We start from the raw sequence: 25,646 nt of genomic DNA on the forward strand, positions 1-25,646 counted from the left end.
CTCCTTGCAGAACTTTGTTCTTCTGTTGTGTTTCTGGAATCTTAACAATTATATGCCTATGTGTAGATTTTTTTTGATCAAGGCTATTTGGAGTCTTATATGTCTCACTTATCTGTATGTCAAGCTCTTTTCCCCTGCTTGGGAAGTTTTCTGCCATTATTTCTGTGAAGAGATTTTTTATGTCATCTGCAGTCTCTCCTGTTTCTTCATTGAGCCCAGTCAGTCTTATGTTATTCTTTTTTGCATCATCTAGCAGCTGCTGGATTGATTTCTCATGTTCCCTTATAATTTTGAAGCAATTTTCCTTTTCCTGGTCACTAAGTGCAATCTTATCTTCTATATCTGAAATTCTGTCCTCACATTGGTTCATTCTGCTGTGTAGACTTTCAATGGAGTTTTTCATGTCCTGGAAATCTATTTGCATCTGTTTTATGGATTCCATTTGTTTCTTATGTTGGGATTCCATCATGTTCCTCAGCTCCTCTCTAGATTTATTAATCATGTCTTGCACTAGGGGCACTATTTCTCCTGTTGTCTGAGAAATTATTTCTGATTTCATTTTTTCCAGATCCCCTTTTGTTGCCAGTTCAGTGGGTCCAGGTGGTTGAGTACCAGAGTGTTCCATCTCATTTCCCCTTGGGGTTGCTGTAGGTGATCTGGAAGTCTGGTTTTGAGACTTATTTACATGTTTTCTCATTTTGACGGGGGCAGGGGGCTGTTAGCGCCTGCACAGATTACCTCCTCTGAGCTGGGTGAGGTGGGACAGGGGCCGCAAGCAGCAGTAGGGATGGTGACCCAAAAGCCCTTTCTTATGGGCTGGGAGCAGCTGGAGGGATGGTGGCCGGGAAGCCCCTTCCTCTGGACCAGGAACAGTGGGATGGTGGCTCAGAAGCCCCTACCTCTGGGCCGGAAACAGTGGGACTCAGTACCTTGGTCTGGTGGTCTGGTGTCCTCTGCATCTTTGTATTGTGGAATCAGGTGGCTGCCTGTCTGCAGCGGCGTGATTCAGTGTCTTCCTGCTCTGATCTTTATTATTTACTAACTTCCTTCTTAGGACTGCTTTCATTGTGTTCCATAAGTTCTGGTACGTTGTACTGGCATTATCATTTAGTTCTAGAAACTGTTTTATTTCTTCCCTCATTTCTTCTGTAACCCACTGTTTACTTAAGAGTGCATTATTTAGTTTCCACACATTTGCATAATTTCTATGTTTTCTTTTGTAATTGATATCTAGCTTCATTGGACTATGACCAGAAAATATGCATGGTATAATTTTTTTTTGCATGGTATAATTTTAATGCTTTTACATTTACTTAAGCTTGCTTTAATGGCTACTGTGTGGTCTATTTTGGAGAAAATTTCATGTGCTGCTGAAAAGAATGTGTATTCTGTTGTTGGGTGGATCACTCTGCAGATAGATATCTATTATGTCCCTTTGTTGAAGGTTTTATTCAACTCTGATATTTCTTTGTTGATTTGTCTAGTTAGTCTGTCTATTTATGATAGTGGGCTATTGAGGTCCCCCACTGCAATTGTGTTCATGATTATCTGGTCTTTTATTTGCAGTAGTACTTCTTTTATGCAGTTGGGTGTGCTGTTGTTTGGTGAGTGTATGTTAGTATTTGTTACAGAGATAATATTTTGAACTCCTAATATATTTCTTTCCAGTCCTTTTCTTGACATATATATTGATAGAAATCAGTTTTGATTTTACACAAATATATTTATATATGCAAAATTAAAATTGTAATTGTAAATTTTATTCTTATCAAACAGTAAATAGTTACTATTTTCCTCTGCCATTAAGAAATAGGGAGTTTAAAAAATGGCTCCATAATATGCCATCATATCATCAAGGTTTCCAATTTCTTTTTTTTTTCCCCATTAAGTTTATTGGTACATTTTTGGTATACAATTCAGTTACATTCATCATTGGGGTCTTGTACCATTACATGAGTCTCTTGGTTCTTATTTCCCCACCTTCCCTTGCCCTCCCTTCACCCACTCCACCCTTCCCTATTTGCAAAGACCTTGTTTCCATTTCTTTTCCTGTTCTCATATTTTTTCCTTTCCCTTTTTTCCCTTCCCCTACCCCTCCCAATTCCCCTGCTCTTTTAGACCTTTTCTTCCTGTTACACAATATCAGTTATACATTTTTAAAATTATAATATTAAGATCTAGGAGACATTACCACAGATTTTACAGAATTTAAAAGGATATAGAAAGCATATTACAAAAATCTTTTTTGAAATAAATTTGATAGCTTCTAAGAAGTACTTGGAAGACAAATAAATGAAACTAACTCTGGAGGAAATATAAAATTTGAATAGCACCTATTAAAGAAAGTATATTCCTAGCTTGAAAACCTACCTATATGACAACAGCAGGCTCATAAACATTTTAACTGATAAATTATATCAAACAATTAAAGCAGAAAAAAGAAGGAACACTTCTCCCCTCATTTTAGGGACTCAACATTGTGCTAATCCTAAAACTAGATAAAGATAATAGAGGAAAAAGTGTGAACATAGAAATTTAACAAACAAACTATTAGAAGTCAGATCTGGCAGGATGTAGAAAGTGGTTTTGTTATAGGGATGGCAGTGTTGGTTCAGCATTGGAAGATCCACCCCCAAAAGTCATCATTTTAACAGAGGAATGGAGAAAGCCATATGATCCTAGTTGGAGAAAAAGTATTGGACTAAATTCTACAGCTGTTCTTGGTAAAAGCTATCAGGAGACTAGAAGTAGAACAGAAACTTCTCAACAGATTAAAGACATGTACTCCATGCTTCCAGTGAGAACGCCTGGTATGAATGGAGAAGATACAATGCTTTCTCCTTAAGGTGGGGAACAAGGGCAGATATGCTTACTCTTTATCTGTCCATTAAACTTTGAAGGTTTCCAATTTCTAATGCTATGAAATTACCCAAAAGTCTTGAAAACATGTCATTAATATCCAAAATTACAATGATTTCTCTTTCTTCCTTGCCAACTTGACAGAGAATTCAAGATTTCCCCCTTAATAACCCAGCGAACTCCCAGGCTGTTGTCCTTGTCTGTGAGACAGACCCCTATCACTCCTCTGCTGGCTCAGACTTCACAAAACACCCCAGCTGATTGCCCATCTCAGGGCCACACCTGCCTCGTCACAGTCAGTGAGGAGACTCCCCAAGCAGAGGACCTGGGTACCCAGTGCCATGGTTTTAATATTCTCACCAAAACTCATGATAAGGTTTGGCCCCCATGTGCTGAAAGTCTTGGGGCCGTTAAGTGATGATTAGGTTGTTAAGAAGGATTAAAGCAGTTCTCAAGGGAGTGAGTAGTTCTTACTCTCAATGCGGCTGGATTGGCTAAGGAGAACCCTTACCATATGCAGCCACCTGATGTTAAACTTAGTCTTCAGAGCTGTAAGAACCATAATGTGATACCATTTTATATTCATTAGGTTGGCAAAACCCACACATTACCCTTGGTTCACCCTAGTGGGAACATTCTTACATAGTGGTGGGAGAGTAAATCGGGCAGTTAGGCAGTCTCCGGTAAAAGTGATGACAGTGTTCCCCATCACTAGCCGTTTTTTCTTCCAAAGGATACACACTGAGGAAACTCTGTGGGCAAGGGTGGTCATAGCAGCTGTGTTGGTCCCACTTGACACTGCATCGCCAGCACGTCACACACTACAGGAAAACACTGCCAATTAAAACATCACACACCATCATTTTTAAAAAGTATTTCTTGGGCTGGGGATTTACCTCAGTGGTTCCGCTGCCTGGCTCGAAAGCACAAGGTCCCAAGTTTCATCCCTGGTACCAAAATAAAAGGTATTTCTTATTTTAGACATTTTTAAATGGGAAAAAACATGAGCCTTAGAAATGGTGAAATATAATAATAGCAAAAACTTAGACACAGCTTAAATGTCTGTCACCAAAAACCAGGTAAACAGTGGTGGTATAATTCACAGCTATGCAAATGGACAAACCAGACCTATACTTATGAATTTAGGTGAATCTGACAAACATAATGTTGAGCAGAGGGAAGAAACAGGTTTACAATAGAGCATATATTCTTTATATGATGTTGTGGTAGATAGCTTGAAAATATGCAAAATAATACCAAGTGCCGCTTAGGAATACACACATGTGTAGAGAAAGAATGGAGAAATGCCCGTAATGATAGAAATGAACTCCAGTTAGGTCTTATCCCAAGGAAGACAGGGGACATGTTTGGGTGATGGTCACTTACACAGGCGACTTCAGCTCTGCTACTCTGCTACCAAGGTTATTTTTAAAGCTATGAATGGATTCACATGTGTTTGCTCGATTGTTCTGTGTGTATTTTGTATATCAGAAATATTTCTTACTACTTTTTGAAAAGGAGTAATTTGGATTAGAAGACAAACAAGGATGGTGTGCTTTTCTGGGAGGCTGTATATTCGCCAGGACAGAAAAGTGGTCTCTGGCCTCCAAATGCCCCCCAGCCTTCTTTCTCCTCCTGTCCATCTCCTGGCCTCCTCTACCATGTACCTTTGGGTTGAAAAGTCATCCTGAAGTCCAAGTGTTGAGCCTACTTACTAGTTCTTTTTTACTTCATTGTTTTCATTTGTGTTTGTTTTTGTTTTTTGGGAATGGAACCCAGGGCCTCAAGGATGGTAGGCAAGCACTCTACCACTGAGCTACATCCCCAGCCCTGTGTTTTTATTAAGATACATCTTTTCATTGACACATAGTAATTTTACATATTTATGAGGCATTCGTGAGGTCTTCTCCCAACTTGCATAAGACGTGACTTCCATTTCCTGTGCTCCGTAGAGATAGCAACCAACACGCTTTCTCCACTCCATTACCCGATGATGAAATGGAGTGATTCAAGGGGTGGCTGGTCCTTCCAGGACTAGGAGTGGCTTTCCCTATGCTGCAGGTGTCACAAAGGCAATCAGGTATATGAGTCACAGGTGGATGTAAGAGAGCATTGACATCGAGTGTCAGGGACAAATGAGCAATCTGAGCAGATCCTTGCGAAGAGGGGAGGAATTGCAGCAGTTGAGAGATGGGACTGGGAGAAAGTGCTCTTGCCCTGTTGTCTCTGAAAGAGAATTTTGATGGCAAAAGATATGATCTAGAGGAGGACATGCCCTCATCTAGAGGCATAAGGTACCCAGTTCAGGGCGCAGAGAGGGCACCACCTCTGTCGGCCCTTCCGCCCTCCTCCTCCACAGAACCCACAGTGGAGACTTCCCACAACATGGTGGCTGCTGTATCGGGCAGAAGCCCTTCAGCCACAGTGACAGGCAACCAAAGCCAAATTCAAATAGACGTAAGCAAATAAAAAGTGCCTTTAGTGCCTCACCTGACTGGGACATCCAAGATCTATGTGGGCTTCAGGCATAGCTGGATCTAGTGGTCCAGACGATGTCCCTGGAACTTTCTCCTTTTCTTTCCATCTCTCAAGTTGTTAACTATGTTCTTTCACAGGCTAACAAAGATCATCAGTGGTAACTCGAAGTTTACATCCTCCTTAGAGTTCATAATCTAGAGAAAGGGTGATTTTAACCAGGTGTGGTGGTGCACACCTGTAATTCCAGCATTCTGGAAGGTTGAGGCAGGAGAATCACAAATTAGAGCTTAGCTTGGAAAACTTAGTAAATTAAAAGACTCTGTCTTAGTCTCAAAAAATAAAAAAAAGGGGCTGGGGATGTAGCTTGGTGTGAAGGCCCTGGGTTTAATTCCTAGTAACACACACACACACACACACACACACACACACACGCGTGCGCGCGCACGCGCGAGTATCCATTCATTCTTGTTTACCTAGGACTCCCCAGGATTAGCACTGAGAATCCAAAGTCCCAGGGAACCCTTCAGGCCCAGGCAGAGAGGACGTTTGTTCCTCCTTTGAGGAGTCTTTTGTTATTGTTGCAGCAAGAAGTTGCCAAGGACCCCAGGCCAGGATCAGGGGTCCAGTCTGCACTCCTGGTGTCCAGAGCCCTTTCCTCTGAGCTTCGATGTCACTGAAAAGAGGACCCGAACCCCAACTCCTGCCCACCCATAAAACACACCACATGAGGGACAGTGGCACTGAGGAGCGAAGTGTCCTTTACAGCGCAGCAGGGATCCCTGAGGGGCTGGCAGCTCCGCATGCAGGAAGTGAGGCTGAGCCCAGGCCTACAGGGTGGCTCTGAGCAGGGCCAGGCTACTTTCAGCAGGAGAGAGTGGGGGACGGTTCTTGTGCCTCTCCTGATCCTCACAGACCAGGGGTCCCCTCTGCCTTCTGTGCTGGGTCTCACCAGACACTCCCTAGGTTACAGCAAAGAGGACTAAAGGCTCAGCTGGAAGGGCTGCCCCCACTCACAGGCCAGGGTGCCCTTTGCCCCGCTGCCTTTGCCCCACATCACTGGGCATCACACCTCCCCACCGAACACAGCGGGCCTGGAGTGGAGAGGCTGGGCTGGGGGAGTCGGCCGGGGGAAGGCCTCCTGGAAGGCCAGCCTTAAAACCTACCAGTCACCTTGAGGAAAGTCACTGGGCTGCTCTGCCTGGACAGCCACACGGCCCACACCCCTCCTAAGTGCAGCAAAGGGTTGTGGGGGCAGCTAGAAGTGGGCCATGGCCTGACCTCTCTAGTCCACTTGGGTGCAGGTGGGAGTTTGTCCCCCGGTGAGAGCACAGGGCTCCCTTCTTCCCGAAGGTCTGTACCCCAGGAAAGAATAGGAGCGACCCCGCCCAGGCACACATGCCCACACGACACATATCACACACTTGCACAACACCCTTGTCAGACACATGCACACAGTATATACTCATACTGTGTACACACTAGCACAACACCCACTCTGTTGCTTAAGCAAAGTACACGCTCACACAGCACTTACGTAACATGCACTCACCTGCGCAAACTCACTGGACATGCACAACATCTGCATTCAGAGACACATGACACACACGCAAGTGGGCACGGATGAGGGAATCTCCTGCCCTGGCTCCTGCTGAGGGCACAAGAGCTTTTTCACACACCCTAAGCTATCCTCCTGAGGTCTCAGTTCCTGTCCCTAAATATCAGCCATTTTGGGTGACTTTGAGGCCTTTCCTGCTGTGTCCTTAACAGTGGCTCCTTTCTGGGTTCAAGCACACGTTTTGATGTTTTTCTTACATTTCTTCAGAAAGACCTCAGTGGTCCCCATCTTACTCCCATTCTGCACTGATGCCAAGTATGCTGTGGCCTCTTTGGGCAGCAAAGAACAAGCCAAACCCCAGAAGTCGGCAGCACAAGAGGGCTCTGAGCCACCGGGCTGATGGAATCAGCCATGGCCATGTCTTAGAGCCAGCGTGGACGATAGAAATTCACAGATGGCAGCCTGTACTCCGGGGGCTTTGACCTGGTCCGGGAGGGGCCTGGAGACAGGGCTCACTTGTTTCCTGTCACACAGCAGAGCTGGACCCGGAGCTCCAACTCCCGCCCCCAGCCCAGGCTCTGCCCACCAGACCACACTGCCTTCCTGAGCAGCGTGGATGTGGAGCTTGGAACCAACAAGAAGCCATGGTAGGCCTGAGCTGGGCGTGGTGCCAAGCTGTCTTCTGAACACACAGGTCCTCCCAGGCCTGCCGCCGTCCTGTCCCCATCCCCCTACCCCGTGAAGGTCTCTCAGGAAGTGACCCCCGAACCTCGGCTCACAACTCGCACCTCGTGGAACAAGTGGAGCATTACTTTCCCATCCGTGAACTAGGACCAAGTTCAGTCAAAGACAGAATGGGGTAAACCAGAGCCATCGGATCTGGTTCTTAGTATAGTGGACAAACCAGCCCCGCCAATGACTCCAGAGCTGAGTTTGCTGGAAGACCACCCAACCTCCCCTCTCTGACTCTAGGGAAAGGCTGTGGAATTGAGGTCAGGAGGCTTGGCCGTGTCTTGTGGGGTTGCTTGGCCAATGGTGTGTGTGTGTGATGGAGAAGGCAAAGGAGAAGCTCCTGGGAGGAAGGAGGCAGAGGGTGAGAACAGGACCCGAGAGAACAGAGAGAGTCTGGGAAAGGAGAGAGGCTCTGTCCTGGACACTGGAGCTATCAGACGCTGGGGGTGGCACCACTGTTAGAAAAATAAGCCAGTCAGACCACTACGCCACTTCCAGGTTTTCATCCTGAAAACTTACATAGAAAATAGTGTGCAGATGCTTATGGCAGCTTTATTCATAATTGCTAAACATTAGAAACAACTTTGCCTTTCAACTGACATACAAACAAATTGACATTTTTATAATGCAAGACTACACAGAAACACCCAACACAAACAAATCTCGAAAACCTTATACGAAACAAAGGAAGCCAACCCTAAAAGAGAAAATTCTGCATTATATCATTTGTGTGAATTTCTAGAAAAGACATCTCATCTGTGGTGATGAGAAGCAGATGTGTGGTTACCTGGGGTCAAGGGGAGAAGCACAGATAGAGCAGGACCCGGACCTGGCCAGAAGCAAAGCAAAGAAACGAATGAGGCCTACGAGACCGGCCTCCCACTGCTCTCTGGCCCTTATAGGCACTGCTCCAGATTCCTGTCTCCCTCCAGTGTCCTTCACATCTAGCCTTCCTGAGCTCATCTCACGTGGGCTCAAACTTCCAATCCTCCTGCCTCAGCCTCTCAGAGTACTGGGATTAAGGCGTGCACTAGCACTTCCAGCTTGATACATTAAATTAAACTAATAGAGAAATATGGAGGAAATCAGCTTTGAGACAATGAAGTGTAGTCAGGCAAGAGTTGCTGGAGGAATGGCACTTGTGCAGAGCCACGACAGATGAGAAAGAGCAAACCTTGCAGAGTCGGGCAAGGACTTCAGGCAGGGGAATGGCAAGCGCAGAATCCCTGCCATGGGAAAGAACTGGCCACCAAGCATGCACAGCCAGCGTGCCTGAACTTGGGTGTGTCAGGGGGGTGGAATCAACAGTGCAGCCAGGCCACACAAGACCTTGCTGCATCACGGTGAAAAGTCAGTTACTGGGCAGTCACATCCCTTGCTTCTGTTTTTAGGAGATCACCTCTTGCCCTTCTGTAGAGAAGGAAAAAGTGGGAGGGTAATGCAAGAGTGGGGTGGATGAGATAAACAACCAGGAACACCTGGAGGAAGCCACACTTCACCTGCGGGGCCAAGGCCTGAGTCAGTCTGGAGCTCCCGGACATTGACTGTTATCATCACTGGTCCCCAGGAGGAACTATATTTCTTCATTGATTGCTGTTCTCCTTTACCCACATAGCCTTCCTCTTCACTTCCCTGCAGAGAGGCTACTATTTAGTGTGTTCCATACATATTTGCTTGAATCTGTTATAGAATCATATTTTATCTTTTGCAGATGTATTTGATGTAGAGAGCATGGTTTTCTACCATTTTCCTAGCAACACTGAGTTGTCCAGATCCATTCATGCTACTACGTTGTATTAGTCAGCTTTCCAATGACTGTGACACAATACCTGACTCCTACAATTTTAAGGAGGAGAGGTTTTACGGAGCTCATGGTTTCAGGGGATTCAGTTCATGGTTGACTAGCGCCAAGGCAGAAACTTCATGGCAGAAGAGCATGGTTAACGAAGGCTACCTGGTTCACGGTGGCCAGGAAGCTGAGTAGGAGGACAGTACCAAAAAGGGTGGGCTGAGGGACCAGATGTATTCCTCAAGGTCACCCCTCCATGACCCAGCAGTGTGCTCCACCAACCCCTTTGAGGTCCCAAAGCCAATCAAGCTGAAACTCCACCCTAACTGCCACATATGTGTCCATCTCATTTGTCACTTTGACCCACTGTGTCCTACTCCAGCTTCTGCACCTGTCCCCTCTGTCTACCTTGCCAGTGATGCCCACAGTTTCCTTCCACATTTCTGAATCCCTAAGTGATATGGAGTAGGGGCCTTCATACACATCTTTCTGTGCACTTTGGGAGTCTTCCCCGGGGATATAAGGACCCCAGTCAGATTGCTCTGTGGACATCTTTGCTTTGACTCAGTGGTGACAGACTGACCATGACACCAGTCTCCTCTTGCAGAACAGGGCATGAGTGTGCCTCTGCCCCACAGCCCCAACAACGCTCACCTTCATCCAACTTTCTCGTTGCTTTCCAACATAATAGCTACAGTGAAGTCTCATTTGTTGTTTTATTTTGTATCTCCCTGATTTTTCCCATGTTAATCTTTTTTTTTTTATAGCTCATCTTATAAAGAGCATTAACGGAGATGCTGTCTTATTTGACTGTATGTTGCTGCTCGCATTTGCCCTTGGCATCTGGTACAGTTTGTTCTTTTCTGTTGCTGTCTGGTGCCGATTGCATCATATATTAAGATCTCTCACATGGTTGAGATCCATCTCCAATCCCTCTGTTTTGTCCCTGTTGGTTCTACTCTTGGGCCAGTAACATACTGTTATATTACTATGACTTTGTAATTTATCTTAATATCAGTACAGCAAGACTCTTTTTTTCTCTTCTCTATATTTTATTAGTGCGTGTTAATTATACATTATTTTTAAAAGTTACTTTGTGGGCTGGGGATTTAGCTCAGTGTTTCTCCCGCCTGCCTTGTAAAGCACAAGGACCCGAGTTTGATCCCAGGTACCAAAAAAAAAAAAAAGTTACTTTGTTATCCATGGACATTTATTAAGAGGAAGAAATATGAGACATATTTGAGAGGTAGATGTATGCTTATAGCATCTTTTGCTTTACTGAATTTTAAAATTTCTATGTATTCAAATAAGCCAGTATTTCTCTGTTGGCTTCTAGATTTTGGGGGCCATGTTTAGGAAGATCCTCCACATCCAAATGCTATATAAATATTCTCTAATACTTTAATGTAAATTATATATTAATAATTATAAATTATATAAAATATTTTAATGATGAGATAATTCCCCTGAGATCTATTTTTGGGCAGATATAAAGTCAAGATCTAACTTTATTTTATTCCAAATGGTAAGCAAGTTTTTTTCCAGTAACGAATAGTCCTTCCTTTCCCTACTGACTTGAACTGCTTCCTGGATAGCACCCTAAAATCCCACATACACAGAGGGTCACTCCCAGCTCTGCTGCATTTACGGGAAGTACTAGGACCCACAGGTTGGCAGAGAGCGAAGCCTGTTACAGACACTGAAGTAGGAGGGTGACAGGTGAGGGGCTGTGACCAGGCTCCAGCTAAGTATGCTCAGGTGAAACCACAAGAGGCAGAGCTGCAGCTGGGAGGGGACAGAGAGGTCCCCAAGGCCCTTGAGGGTCATCCTGCTGGCCTCCGAGGGGAGCAGGGCCAGCTGAGCTGCTGAGAGGAGTGCGGTTCTCAGCATGTCACCCAAGGTGGGGGTGGGGGCTGCTGGCTGGGGAAGGGCAGCTCCTGGTCACCCACCCTGAGAGCCTGTCACAGGCCCTGGGGACACATCTACCACCACCTAGCTCCCTGCTCAGCTGGGAGGAGGGCTGTGGGTCGGAGAGGGCTCAGTCCCTTCATCTGTTTGCAGAACAGCGTCAGAAGGAAAGGGCAGCTGGGCACCTGGCTTGGACCAGACACTGTGCCCATTTGGAGCCACTAGACAGGGGTGGGGGTTTTCGCAGCCCTCACTTTGTTACTCTGTAATGGGGATGTCCGCCTCCCCAGCACATCCTCAGCCCCTCCTGTACCACTAGCGTCCACACAGGACAACTGGCCGTTTCATCCAGCCCCCTCTTCCCAAGCCTGGGCCGTAACTGCCTGAGCAGCCCTCATGAGGTGGCACACAGTAGGTGGCAGTGACATTCCCTAGGCAATGATCCAGCCTCAGTGAGAGGCTGCGTGGCTGCCAACTCGGTCAGAGGAGCCTGGCAGGGTGTGGAAGAAGGTCCCACCCGACCTCTTCTTCCTGAGCCTCCTACTCGACTTGATTTAATCCCGCTGAAACGCGTAAGTTGAGGCCCTACTCATGAGGAGTTAGGGAGAGGAAACTGCCTGGCATGGGTGGGGCGGGCTGGGGACTTGTGGGACCAGGTCAAAAGCCAGGCCTTGAGGAATCCTTGGAGTTTGGAGCTTGCCCTGGGCCTGTTTGATTGGGAAACAGGGAATGGAGGGAATGGGGATGGGCAAGACTCTGACACTTGCAGGATGGCACAGTGCTGGGTCTCAGGTTGCCACAGCAGTTCTTGGATTCAGATGCCACCTCCTCCATGAAGCCTTCCTTCACTCTCCCTCCCCATCAGGAACCCACTTCCCATCCGTGCTCCCTGCCCAGTTCTTATTGGTGACAGAATTCTGTAAACCACAGATCCTCACAAAGACTAAGGATGTCTGTGATCTTTCTAGATGTCCCCTGTCCCCACAGGGAAGCCAGAACATTAGAGCCTCTCACAAGCTGGACTCATTTGGTCCCTGGTAGTCTGAGTGGCTTTGAGCCTGGCATTTGCTCTGTAGTGGCTTGTATACAGTAAGGGCTCACTAGGTACAGAGCTAAGTTGGATTTGTAGAGTTGACTGTGGATATGGATGTTATGTTTGTGTTCTGGACAGGGTAGGGAGAGGATCTTCAAGGGTGGCAGGCTAAGGCCCATCCTCTCTCTCGAGGGCCAAGCACAGGAAGAAGTTCTGCAGAGCCCACCTGCATTTGGCCCATGCTGCCCTGCATTCAGATCTCACCCTGGGTCCCATAAAATCACTCCTATCTATGGGCCAGAAAAGCCGGTTGTGGGGCCTCAGGCAAGAGCTGAGGCAGGAAACTCCCAGCGTAAGTAAGAGTCGGGCAGCCAAGCCGGCAAAGCTGCCCTTATCCAGCCCAAGTGAGCCAAGCACCAGGCCAGAGATAAGAATCATCCACACGGGGCAGGGCAGGGCGGGTGCATCCTCTGAGTGGCAGGGGCTGAGCTCGCCCTCTCTCTGCTTGGCTTTCCAGGAGTTGGGGCAGAGGCAGCTGCCCTGGACCGTCTGCTGACCACAGCTTCAGCCAATTGGTCCTTTCTTCCCCCTGTATTGCAGGGACCCTGTCCGTGCCTCTCATGCAGTCATAGCTGCTGAGGTGCAGAGCCCGGGACTGGAGTGGAGTTAGGACGGAGGGAACCTCCCCAGTGGGGCACCTATGAGTCATGACCTCAGGGAGCTGGAGAGTCAGGGGCTTCACCAGTCACAAGGCCCCAGCACCTCCCTCTTACCACCTGCTGTGCCCTTGGGCAGCCAGCTCACTCTGAGCATCGCACTCGGGTACTGCAGGCTACTGCCCCCCACAGCCAGAGCCCCCACTAGGTTCTGCATTTATGAAGTCTGCAGATAGTGGTCCCTTGGGGATGAGAAGCCTCAGCCAGGCACCCCAACCTGCTACCCTCCTTAAGCACTCCCCACCAGGCCAGCCGCTGCCAAGAGGCAGCCAGGTGGGTGGAGCTCTGAGTCAGAGTATAAGTTCCTAGTCCTGCCACCCAGCTAGAGAGCTGCCACGATGCTGCAGAGAAGGACACCTGCCTGGATCTCCCACTCCCTGCGAGACCCGTGCCACACAGAGGACAGTGGGTGCTTGGCCCCCTGTGTCTTAAAGGTGAGGTGTGGGCTGGGGGCATGGCCAGGAGGTAAGGGGCAGGGGCTGGGACTGAGGGCAAGAGACAGGCACCCTGGGTGTGGGCATAGCACACACCAAGGCCTTTGGCTCAAGAGCCTCTACCTAGCCCTGAGGGAGATGGGTTAGCCCAGTTGGGGCCAGGGGGCCTGGGCAGATGCCCAGCTGAAAGTACCTGAAAGCTCTACAAGGTCCCATGTGAGGGCCATCCTGGGGCCAGGCCAGCACCCAAAATACCAGCCACTGAGTACTCCCAGGGAGGATCCAGACCTGTAGTGGTGGCCAGTGAGTTTTAATTCCGTGGACATCCTGGGTTTGGAGGCTGTGGGAGTGTGTCAGTGTGGTGAGAACTGGTTGCACCGCTGATCTGTTGCCACTAGGTGCAAAGCTATGGGCCTGTGTTTATTGCCAAGGACCTGGGTCCAGGCAACTCCTCCCAGCCTCACAGGGAGAGCCTGGGCTCATGGGTCAGGCTGCTAATACTTGGGGAAGACTCTGCCTCGGTTTCCCTGTCTAGGCAATAGGGAGATGACCTTAGTCTCCCCCTGACCATAGACACATGGCGGGGAGGACTGTCCGTGAGGGCCCAAGGGCAGTAACTTCTTTCTCATCACCCTCCAGAGCCTGGCCCCACCCACACTAGGTCACTGAAGGAGCTGAGAGATGCCCAGAAAGGTTCTTGTCCCTGCAGGGGGAAGATGGAGACCCTTTTGGGTCTTCAAAGAGTGAGGGAGGGGAGCTCCACTCTATGTGGTGACTATCGGCCCTGCTTCCCTGGCCAGGACAGACAGCATCTCCTGGGTGGGCCAAGCTTTTCCCACAGGTGCCAGAGGGACCTCTGGTGGCATTTATTCCTGCCCCAAGTTCCTGGAAGCTCAGCAAGACCAGAAAGGCAGGAGTTTGAAGAGGGTGGGGAAGCAGTCAAGAGCTGAGGCCCAGAGTATGACTCCAGAGACCTCCACCAGCTGCTCTGGTCCCTCTCCAGTCCTGGAGGGGCTGTGTCACTTGGTATGGGGACTTCTTACCCTGGCTACTCACTCAGCCCGAGTAATACAAAGTAAAACAGCCACAGAGGCCCCTCCCAGGTGATCTCGTCTTGGGTGTTGCTCAGGCTGATTGAGACCTGTTCCAGGGTCCCAGATGTCCCCATCCTAAAGATCTCCTTGGAGAGACAGGGCTCCTGTATTCAGGAAGATGTCACCAGGGTCTTCTGAGCTCTGGCACAGTGCTGTAGGGAGCCACGAGCTACGCCCAGCTCTCTAAGGAGGAGGAGGTGGCGTCACCTGCCACGCCTGCCCTGAGATTCCCCAAGGAGGGCAGCTGTCTTCCTTCTCCGGGCACCCCCTGGTAAGGAGGTGCCTGGCCTGGGTGGGCATACAATCCCTCACTTCTGAAACCTGGTGGTCAGACTTCCCCCACTCCACCACCCAGGAGCCAGAACCTGGACCCCATCGGTAACTAACCACTCTTCGGAACAATTTGTGGTAACAGCTGGACCCTTGGGTATAGGGAGAGTCCTGACTTGGGAGCCAGAGGTTTATTCTTGCCTCTACCATTAACCAGTCTAGTTAGGACCTGGAGCAAGCCAGTGTTGATCTGGAGTGGGGAGAACTTGCCTCCAGGTGGCTGGCCAGCATACCAGCAAGGCAGATGGGTGCAGCCCACACCTGGGTCCTAGAGCGTGGCTCTGCAGCTTCCAGCTGTGCCAGCCTATGTGAGATGTAATCTCCCTAACATGGTCTTCTCCATGAAGCAAGGATAATATCACCTTTCTCTGAAGCTGCCTGGAGGGTTAGCACCCAGTGAGAGGCAGCGCCAGGCACGCCAGAGGAGTAACCACTCTTGTTCCCCACTCCCATCTTACAAGAGGTCAGATCTATAGAGCTGGGCCTGGGAAGGGGCAGCGCTGGACTTAGAAACAGCCAGTCCCAAAACTCTAGGGGATGCCGCTTTTCCATATGAACTGACAAGGCCCTCAGTCCTGAGCCGGTCTCACAGGGAAATGGGGTCCTGATGAGGTCAAGCTTGGAGGTCAAGGACAGGCAGGAAACGGGCTGTGTGTGACTACAGCCTGAGCAGCTCTCTCTCCCACATGGCTTCCCAGAGAACTGCTGCCCGGCCCCTCCTTCCTGGGACCGTGGGCAGATTGTTCCAGTGGCTGAATAGGCCCCTGGGCCATTTGCCAAAGTTTCTGCTGTGACTTCCAAGCCTCTGTGTGCATGCGCCCTGCTCTTCACCCCAGGATCTGTCCCATGCCCTGTAAAATGAAGAATTATCTCAGTCCCTACCCCAGGGCTGCAGCCAAGTGGCTTGGTACCCGCTCATGCCTGTTATTAAATATTCAGACTTTCACCTGACATCCAGTCCCAACCAGGCATCCTGTTTCAGGGATGGGCTTATCCAAAAGTCCCTGCAGTATTGACCGTTACCACACAAGTGACTCCATAAACTTCAGTTCCACAGTCTCGCTGGGCTCTGGACCCCATATGCATATGCAGACACTGTGCTGGGTTCTAGTGCAGCTGTCTATTGTAGATCAGTTATCTCTGGGGTCGCGCATATGTGGTCATCTCTAGCACCAGTCCTATTGAGGAATAAAATGTACACAGTCCTTCCAATCGAAGATCGTTTTTATTGGAATATACCTGGGTCTAGATCTAATGCCCATAGTCCTACTTTCTTCTTCCCAATACAGTCCTCTGCAATGTCTTCAAAACCCTTCCAAGCTCTGTCTGTTGCCAAAATGTCAGAGCGCTGTTTGGAATACTTTGAAACTGGTCTCTCCCGAAAATTCCTGAGCTTGAAAGTGTGGCTTGGGTCTCAGGGGAGACCACAAAGGAGGCCTCTGTGCGTGCTAGAAAACAAGAACTTCCTCAGGGACCCTGATCCTCTGACATGCTCAGGATGTCCACAGATGACAGTGATCATGGAATGCAGCAGTAGAGACACAGACGACAAGAGCACAGCCATCAGACGGACTGCCAAGTCTGGGGGTTATCTGGGGGCTTTGGAGGAATCCTGGGTGAAACAAAAGGCTGCAGGAAAACAGGCTCTCAGAAATGAAGATGAAGGGAGAGACAAAGAGAGGGTGAGCGACTCCTGTCTTCACGTTAGCCAAGGGTCACCTAAGTACGAGAGCATAACAGTGCTTCTGAGCACAGGTTTGAGAATTAGGATTCAATTCAAACTGATGTTCCTCTGATTCTAGCTGAGAGCCCTATGTCCAAAGACTGAGCCCCAGATTCTCCGCCCATAAAGTGAGGCTAACAGTAACTGCTTCCTGGTGTAGCTGTAAGGATTAAGCACGATAATCTACAGCACATGCCACATGGAAGACCCCCAGTGGGTGACTGAAGACATTGCCACTGTTGTTGCAGAGTTAGAGCAGGAAAAATTATCTACCCTGTAGGCAGGTACAGGGATTCAGTGACAGGACAGAACCTTTCCCCGGATGCAGGAGACCTTGAATGAAGTTGCAAGGAAAGCTGTGGATACTCTTTTCCTTCTAGAGCAGACCTTGAAGGAACCAGGCTGGGCACTGGGAAGCCCCTCCTGGAGGCAGAGAAAGCCCATGATGACTGAGAAGACCCTGGGCCTGGGTTCAGAGCTTTCTGGGCTAGGGATACACCCAAAGACAAACCCCTGCCTGGGCTGAGGCCTTTCCAGCTCCAGCTGGGATTCCAGGTGCCCTCTGAGAAAGTGGGCAATGGGACCCAGCTTGCCCAGACTGTGCTCCTGCTGAGAGGTGACTCCTGCCTCCTTACCAGGCCAGACCAGGACCCACTCTACCCAGGTGGGAAGTGAGAGATGAAGAGTCCACTGTGTCCAGAGCCGGGTGTGTGGCTTACAAGAGAATGCTGTCCGAGGAAGTCACTGCCTAAAAACCATCATGTCTGGAGTTGACCCACAAAAGGCATCCCCCAACTGTGTGCAACTGTCAGCCTGAATTTTGTCCCAGTTTTAGGCAGTTGTTGGCAAGAGGAGAGGAGGAGATCCAGACATTACGTGTCTATCTCAGGGACAATATAACTTAGCACCCTTCAAATCACCCTTCTATTGCTGCTGGTTAGAACCAAGCCCCAGGAAAGTCTGGAGAGACAGAGAGCAAAGTAATGATGATTGTCTCTGAGTGGTGGCATTACAGGGACTCTTCCTCCCACCTTTACATTTTTCTGCAAACTTTTGTACTATTTAAACAGAGCAAAACTGCATCTTCTGAAAAAGGCTCCAAGTGGGTTTAGCAGCACACTAGAGCACTGGCAGCATGCCGGCAGGCACGCTGGCACAAGGTAAACTGGAAGAGTCAGTGGCATTTGTGTGGGCTCAGGCTAGGGGTGGACAGTGACAGATACTTTGCAACTGCTGGATAAAGAGGAGCTGGTGAGGAGGCAGGGAGGGGTGTATTCAGGAATCTGGTAGGCACAGAGTAACAGGGCCCCAGGAGGACACAGTTGGGCAGGGGTGGGTGGTAGGCGGGGCCTATGAGAACCACTCCCGCCCCAGCCACTGGTGACCTAAGGAGGGGTAATGGCTAGAGCTTGAGATGAAGGCAGGCTCTCAGGACATGATCAGAACAAAAAGAGGAGCAGGATAGAGGGGAAAGCCCCAGAACTGAGTGAGCAGGGATCAGGGTGTCCACACATCCAGCCATTAGCACAGATCCGTGGGAGAGAAAGGGTCCTCGGGGGTCAGCAGTACCAACAGAGGCATCTGACAGGAATTGGTCATCAAATTGAGGGTTACTTGTGCTCTAGCCATCATGAAAGAGAAGCCATCACAGGTCAGCCAAACTTCACAAGGGTCAATAGCAAGATTCAGTGAAGAAGAAAGAGGCAAGTTGTTCCCTGGGAAGGAGAAGTTCAGGATCAGAAGGACTTGGGGGAAGGTGCCAGTCCTGGGCTGGAGCTAGGCACTGGGGCAGTGGTAGGGGGCACCTGGCCTGACGACCTGGGTGAGTAGGTGTCTGTCACCCCTCCTGCCACACTGTCCTTGCCTCCTGGGCAAGCAAGAGCTCTTCTCTCTCTCTCTCTCTCTCTCTCTCTCTCTCTCTCTCTCTCTCTCTCTCTCTCTCTCTCTCTCTCTCTCTCTCTCTCACACACACACACACACACACACACACACACACACAGAGTTGTTCAGTGGGGAAGGAGAGTGAGAATACCTCAGGACTCCCTTGTTGTAAGTATTCCCTCTTGAACTTGGGTCAGAACATTCATCTACTTATTCACTCATCTAATGGACATTTATTGAACACCTATATATCAGCAGAGGTGTGAAGGTGAAAGCCAGAAGGGTCTCAGGCTTAGGGGCTTCCAGAATCTTCCAGGCAGGAGAGAAGGCAGATACCCAAGCAAACAATGACAAGACAGCAAGGAGGTTGCTGTAGTGCAAGTGGGCAGGGAGTTGTGCATGGTGGTTGTATTGGTCAGCTTTCCATTGCTGGGACAAAAATTGTGGATACACAACTTAGAAGAAGGATTTAATTTGGCTCGAAGTTTCAGAGGTTTCAGTCCATGGTCAGCGGCCTCCAAGGCAGAAACATCATGGCGGAAGTGCATGTGGAGAAAAGCTGCTCACCTCGGGGTGGCTGGGAAGCAAAGGCCAGAGGGGACACCAGATATAATCCTCGGGGCCATGGCCTGTGACCTACCCAGACACACACAGAGGTGTTTTACTAATCTCCTGAGTGTCTCCAAAACCAATCAAGCTGACAGTCAAGTTTAACCGTCACAGTTGGAGTCTCCCCAGAGGAACTGGCCTTGGGGTGAGCCTTGAACCCTGAGTTTACTGTCTTCTCAATCCACAGGAGGGCCAGTCTCCATGCCACCTGCTGACAGTGAGGGTCATCCAGATGAAAAATGTCCGCCAGGCTGATCTATGTGAGTATCCTTCTGTCGCTTCCCTCCTTCTCTGCTTGAGGGGCTTGGACGATGAGAGGCCCAGGCTGGAGAAGTGCTCAGGCACGCATGTGTGTGCGTCTACGTGTGTGTGTACACACATGCATGGCCACACGTATGCTCGCCACCCTGACTGCATTGCAGACTTCCAGGCTCACACTCTCTTCAAGGCCCTCACTCGTACCGTTACCTAGGCACTACCAGCCCTGCAGTCTGTGCCTGCCTCTGTCCCCTGCTCTCTCCTCCCCACTTTCTCCTCCTCCTCATATCCACTCCCTGGAGCGCAAGCTTCCCCCACTTCTTGCCCTTCCACGAGTTTAGGGGAGAACCCGTGATGTTAGGGTGAAGTAGGAGGACATGCCCTTGGGCGTGGGGCCAGCTGTCAGCCCTTCCCAGAGTACTTTCTCAGCACAGGGATCCTGAGCTGGGTCTGGGACAGGGCAGGGGAGGGAGGACCACAGCACACAGCTCTGCAGTTCAACCGCATGGATGTGTGTGAACTTATCGGGGCTGCTAGGCAATGTTTTCCTGCACCCTTCTCCTTCCCCCTCATCCTAGCTCCTAGCCAGGGGGCTCCTGACTCAGACAAAGATGAAGGCATCAGAGTAGTGGGAAACCCCCATCTGAGATCAGCCTTCTCCGTGCTGCCCTCACCTTGCCCCATTCAGAGAGAAGGTGTGATCCCCGAGGGTGTACAGGAGCTCTGTGTACCGGATCTGTGGCCAAGGGTGTCCCCCTCATTGGTGACCACACAGGAATGGCTCAAGGTCCACAGGTTTCCCCCATGACTGGAGAGGGCCAGAGTGGACAGAAACACAGTCACAGAGCCAAGATCCTGAGCTTACTCTTTGCTTTTTCTTTGCTTTTTCTTTTTTTTTTTTTTTTTTTTTCCCATTGCTGGAGATTGAACCCAGGGCCTTCATACTGAGCTACATCCCCAACCCTTTTCTATTTTGTGTACTATGAGACAGATTCTCGGCAAATTTCACAAGTTGGGCCCAAACTTGGGATCATCTCACCCCCTCTTCCCAGAGTGCTGGGATTATAGGCATGTGCCCTCACTCTGGGCTCTGAGCGTACATTTTAACAAGGGAGATGCCCATGTCCAAAGGGTTGCAGAAAACAGAGATGGCATTTTGACTTTGTCACTACAGAATTTAGGACCACAGGTCACAGAGCTAGGAGGGACAAGAAAGGTGCACTGGGGACCTGGGCTCAAGGGGGCCAGGGTGTAGGTGTCCAGAGACCTGGGAGCCTGGCGTGGGAGGCTGTTCTGAGAGAAGAGGGTCTGGCTCCCAGGCCACTGCTTCAGGAAGGCCAGGCCAGCTGTCGAAATACCATATGATCTCTCTGGGAACTACAGGCTAGTTGCAGTGGGTCTATTTTGCAGACAAGGGGTTAATGGTTGCTAAGGTGGAAGCAGTGTTTGGCTCCAGGCCTGGAGACCTGGAGAGATGAGACAGGCCAGGGAAGGAGGCTGGAGCTGGCTGGTGGAGAGGCCAGAGGCCAGGCAGAAGAGGCATCTGATGGCCTCTTAAGTGACAGGTGCCTGAGTTCCCAAGGAAGGGATCGCATGACTTCCTGGGGGCTGATTGTCTTGAAGCACAGTGGCAGAGGCAGGGAGCTTGCAAAGTGGGGTGAGTGTGGAGGAGGGTGCTGAGCCTTGCATTCCCAGACAGTGAGGGACCAAGCAGGATTCAGACTGAGCTTCTGCAGGGTGAGGTGTCTGGGGCTTATGCCAGCGGGAGTAATTCCAGCACATGTCAAGCTTGGGCCTATGTCACCAAGTGGCCAGACAGAGGGCTTCTCGGGGCTTTCCCAGCTCACCAGTGTGTGAGCTGAGGAGCCAGAAGTGTCCCCTGCACCTGGGTTGTGCCCTTGCCAAGGTGTGTCACTCGCTTACTTCACCCCATCTTGGGCAGAGGTTGCCCCTCCCTCGGGGACAGCCCCAGCCCCACCTGGTCTCTTCCAGCTCCTCCTGAGGTGTGTCTGTCCAGCCCCTCCAGTCACCTGGCCACGGGCACTCACTCTGCATGTCCACACCTGTATGCCAGACCTTCCCAGGGTCCAGTACCCCTTCTTCTGCTTCTCCCTGCTACACTTGTCTCCCAGAGACCAGCAGCAGGGCTTCAGTCTAGCTCTACCAGCCTCCTCTTGTTACTTATGTTTTCTTCACTCCCCAAGGACCTAGAGGGCATTTGTGGCAGCTGGGGTCCCAGGCTCTGTCACATCAGGTCTGGAATCCAATAGCAAGGCCTGAGGCATTTTTCTTCCTTCCCTGGTTAGGTTCAGACTATCCTGATGGCTTCTGGGTCCTGGGCTACCCTTGCTCAAAACTGTTCCCTTCTAGCTTGAATCCAAAGCGCACTGCTCTGCAGTTTAGGCTGTAACCTGTCTAGCCTGTGTTTCCCAAGATTGTGAGGAGGCTAATGGCAAGGAGTACACAGAGCTTCAGGGATGAGCCCTGTGGCAAGAACTAAAAAAGCACATGGCCCAGCTCTGGACCAGGACTGGGGACACTCCGGCCCAGAAACCTCCAGCCATTAAGAATTCTTATCCCTCTTGGAAATGCTAATTAAAACCCAAACCAGCACCTCAAGGAGCATCATGTAGGTGAGTCCAGAGGCACTGGAGAGACAATGTTGTGAACATCTGGGAAGATGACTGAGTCATCTCTGAAACCCACAATCCAAGAAAGAGTACACATCATTCTTATGACCAAGCCCTCTGTCACTCCATGGGAAGTAAAGCCTAGAACCTGACTTTGCCAGGAAATCCCTGGAGTCCTAGAAATTCTGAGGTTGGCCCACCCCTGCTTTATCATCCCTCATGGCCAGTGTCATGGCCACGACACTTAGAGCCAGCCCCGATTGTCCCCCAAGCCCTGGCTGATCCTCCTCCCTCACCCACTTCCGCAGGATTCCCTCTCCTCATTCCCAACATTTTTTGTGTTGGGAGGCAGACAACCTTCTGCAATAGAGCTGAGAGTCAATGTTGGTAGTGCGGATATCTAGTCAATCTTGTCTCTTCCAGTATTTTTTAACTTAACTAGAACTTATGCATTAGGCTAAAATCCTGCAATTTTACTTAGTGTATTTAATGGCATGGACCGATGATAGGTAAACAATTTTAGAGGGAAGAAGGCTTTCACGGGTCTATCAAGTCAGGCATGTGCGGCAGCCCTTAGAAGCCAATCGGTATAGAGTTGGTTGGTCCCAGCCTGCAGGCTCTCATCACATAGGAAGCAGATGTAAGGAGAATATTCCAGGCCTAGCAGGAAGGGATTGTGTACAGGAAAAGCCAAGGGAGGGGTCCGAGAGGAAGAGCAGGTGCCCGGTGCATCTGCCTGTGGGCAGAGCAATTAGACACGCCAACCTGCTTACCTGGGTATACAGTGACTCAGTAGAATTTCACAGGTACTGGTACAACCCTAAAGCAGGAAGTTGAGATTTTCATTCATTCATTCATTCATTCAAGACATCTGGTGGGAGACATAGCATCCTGCCGCAGCCCTCTGGTGTTCACAGAGAGGTAGAGAAGATGGGGGAGCCCTGCCATCAGTGCTGAGTAACAAGAGCATCTCCAGGAGAGGAGTAGAGCTCTGGGCCACATTTGGCACCAAGGAAGATTTCCAGAGGAGCTTCCTCCTGAAACCAGAGGGGCCACCCAGGAGAGGGGAGGGTGGAAAAGAGAGAGGAGTCACAGGAAGAAGGACAAGCCCATGCAAAGGCCTGAAGGCAACATGGCTAGACAGCTCTGGAGACCCGAGGGACTGCCTTTGGTGTGGATGTGCAAGAGCATTGTGTGCATGTGTGTGAATGTGAGTGTGTGATGGGGCAAGACAGGAGGCAAGGAGTGCAGTTGGAAGAGCCCCCAGAGACAATAGCAGCCTGTTCCAGGGCTGTGGCAGTGCAGACGGAGGTGGTGCAGTTGAGAGAGGTGAAGTTAGAAGGGTTCAGTATAGACTGGGACTTGGGTTGCTGGCTGGGTTGCCCGTGCTGACAGCAAGATGAACAGGTTGGGTATGGTCTTAGGCCCTTGAGTTGTTCAGGGCAGTGGGGATGAGTGGGGGATCCTTTTCTTCTGATTCTGCTGAGGCTTGGTCATTCTTTCTACCCAGATGAGATGACTATTATCACACATCAAGGACTGTGGCATCTCACTTTTATTCAATGGGAAGAGGGATGTGCATTCCTATTCACTGAATGGTGAGCTCTCATTGATCAGGGGTAAGGTCAGAGGCCAGGAATGCCTGGGTCAAAAAATGTTACTGAGACTGATAAGCTTTCAGAATGGTGACAGTTAGATTGAGTCAGTCTTGGGGGACAGCCTTGGTGGCATCTCATTAACGATTATTAATAATTATCAACTATCGGTGTAGAATGCCCATCCTCACCAGCTTTACCTCTGGAGGACTCTGACACTGGAAACTGTGCTGCCTGTTACCATTCTCTACGACCTGGTGTGTACCCTGGAGTTTACCTCAGCAGATTGTTGAGAGACTGACAAAGACAGGCCTGGCACCTCTTCCTCCCTCCACAGAGGCAGAACAGGGAGGGAGCCAGGATGGGCTGCGAATCCTCCACATCCCTTCTGCTGCTCCAACCAGACGACTCAAGAGAGGTCCCTCCATCCCTCCCTCCTTCTCTTCCCTCCCTCCTTCCTTTCTTCCCTCCTCCTCCCTACCACCCCTCCTCCTCTTTCCTCTTCTTTCTCTTCTTCCTCTTCTTCCCATTCTCCCCTTTCTTTCTCCTCCTCCTCCTCCTCTTCCTCTTTCTCCTTAAATAGGGCCTTGTTGTTACCCAGGCTGGCCTAGAACTCTCAACCCTGTCCCAGCCTCCACAGCAGTCAGGAATAGAGCCATGTTACATCATGCCTGCCTGCTTCTTTCCATTTTGAAAAGGTCTGTTGGGGTCAAAGCTGTTGGCCCTTCTTCAGGGCATATAGAGGAACTCAGGTTGTTTTTTAGAATGAAAAAAAAAAAAGTACTTGTTGACAGGTATGAGGGTTTCCTTGAGCTGGGAGACCAGGGCAGGTATGAAGAGCCTAGCAGGGAGCCCTTGAGGCATTGAGCCCAGTGGGGATGGTGGACCCTGCTGACTGGCTCGTTCCCACAAGGGCACCCTTGGTCAACTTACTGCAGGCGGTGTTACCCTGTCAGCCCCACATCTCCTCAGCTCAGGGGGAAAAGCTTGGCCTGCTTTTATTTCCCTGATGATAAGGCAAGAAGTAAACCAGGCGCTTTGGGCTGTTCTTCCACACCTTGTCCTGACAAAGGGGAAATTATGTGGCCATGCCTTGTCCCAAAGCAGCAGGAATTTGCTCAGAGCCTGGGGTGCTTCTGCTTCAGGCCATCTGCGTCCATGTGAATGGTCAGGGGTCCTGATTCCCTTTGTGAATGTACAGCCTGCAGTCTGTGACCCTCTCAGGGTCTTAGGGCAAAGGCATCTGCAGAGCTGGGCCCTGAATCAGGAGAGGGCCTGGAGCTGAGAGGACCTCACTCTGCAAGAGACCTGTCTGAGCCCGTGCCTCTCCTCTCTGACTGGGTCGGCTTCTCTCCCTCCTCCTCAAGTCTTGTCTTCCTTGGACAGTGAGCCAAACAGACTGCTTTGTGAGCCTCTGGCTGCCCACTGCCTCTTCTGAGAAGGTGAGGACCAGGACCATCTCCAACTGCCCAAACCCAGAGTGGAACGAAACCTTCAGCTTCCAGATCCAGACCCAAGTGAAGGTGAGCATCAACTTGGCATCTGCTTGCCTGCCCATGTGACTCTACTCCCTCTCACCTGCTTGACTCTCAGTTTTGTTCTGGTTTTTTTTTTTGGTAACGGGGATCAAACTCAGGACCTTATGCCTGTAAGGCAGGTGGTCGAACAACTGAGGTAAATCCCCGGCCCGACCCTCACTTTCTTGTGAGTCCTTCTTCTGCCTACTTGTTTTCCTTTCTACCTACTTCTTGCCCTACTAACCTGTCTCCCTCCTCATCCACGACTTCCCTCTGCTAATGTCATGTGTGCCACCTCTGAAGACAAACATGGATCAGCGTCCATTTGTCCATGGATGAATAGGCCTAGCAGTCTATCCTACCTTCTTTCTGGTCTCTCTCATCCTTCTGTCTAATTTGCTGGTTCTGGGTCTCTTACCCCAGAACAGACTGTGTTTACAGTACCTTCCAGAGCTGTTCCAAGAAGGAGAAACACAGAGAGGAAGAGCCATTCTGTTAGCCAGGC

General features: G+C 50.0%; 1 protein-coding gene across 6 annotated transcripts in view; it reads left to right on the plus strand.

The window, feature by feature from the left end:
• Pla2g4e (phospholipase A2 group IVE) overlaps positions 1–25,646 on the plus strand; it is an 86,737-nt gene that overhangs the window by 26,468 nt on the left and 34,623 nt on the right. For 5 of the 6 annotated variants that reach the window (XM_021241761.2, XM_021241759.2, XM_021241764.2 and 2 more), the window contains 2 exons: positions 19,329–19,401; positions 25,011–25,147. In XM_021241761.2, coding sequence (XP_021097420.2) covers positions 19,329–19,401; positions 25,011–25,147 — 210 coding nt within the window. Of the gene's footprint in view, positions 1–12,923; positions 13,505–19,328; positions 19,402–25,010; positions 25,148–25,646 lie in introns of those variants that run through there. The other variant, XM_021241762.2, reaches the window with a different exon arrangement.

This window comes from Heterocephalus glaber, unplaced genomic scaffold (genome assembly GCF_053883595.1).
Source record: "Heterocephalus glaber isolate CG9 unplaced genomic scaffold, H.glaber_assembly_v1.0 deba00000809, whole genome shotgun sequence".
NCBI lineage: Eukaryota > Metazoa > Chordata > Mammalia > Rodentia > Bathyergidae > Heterocephalus > Heterocephalus glaber.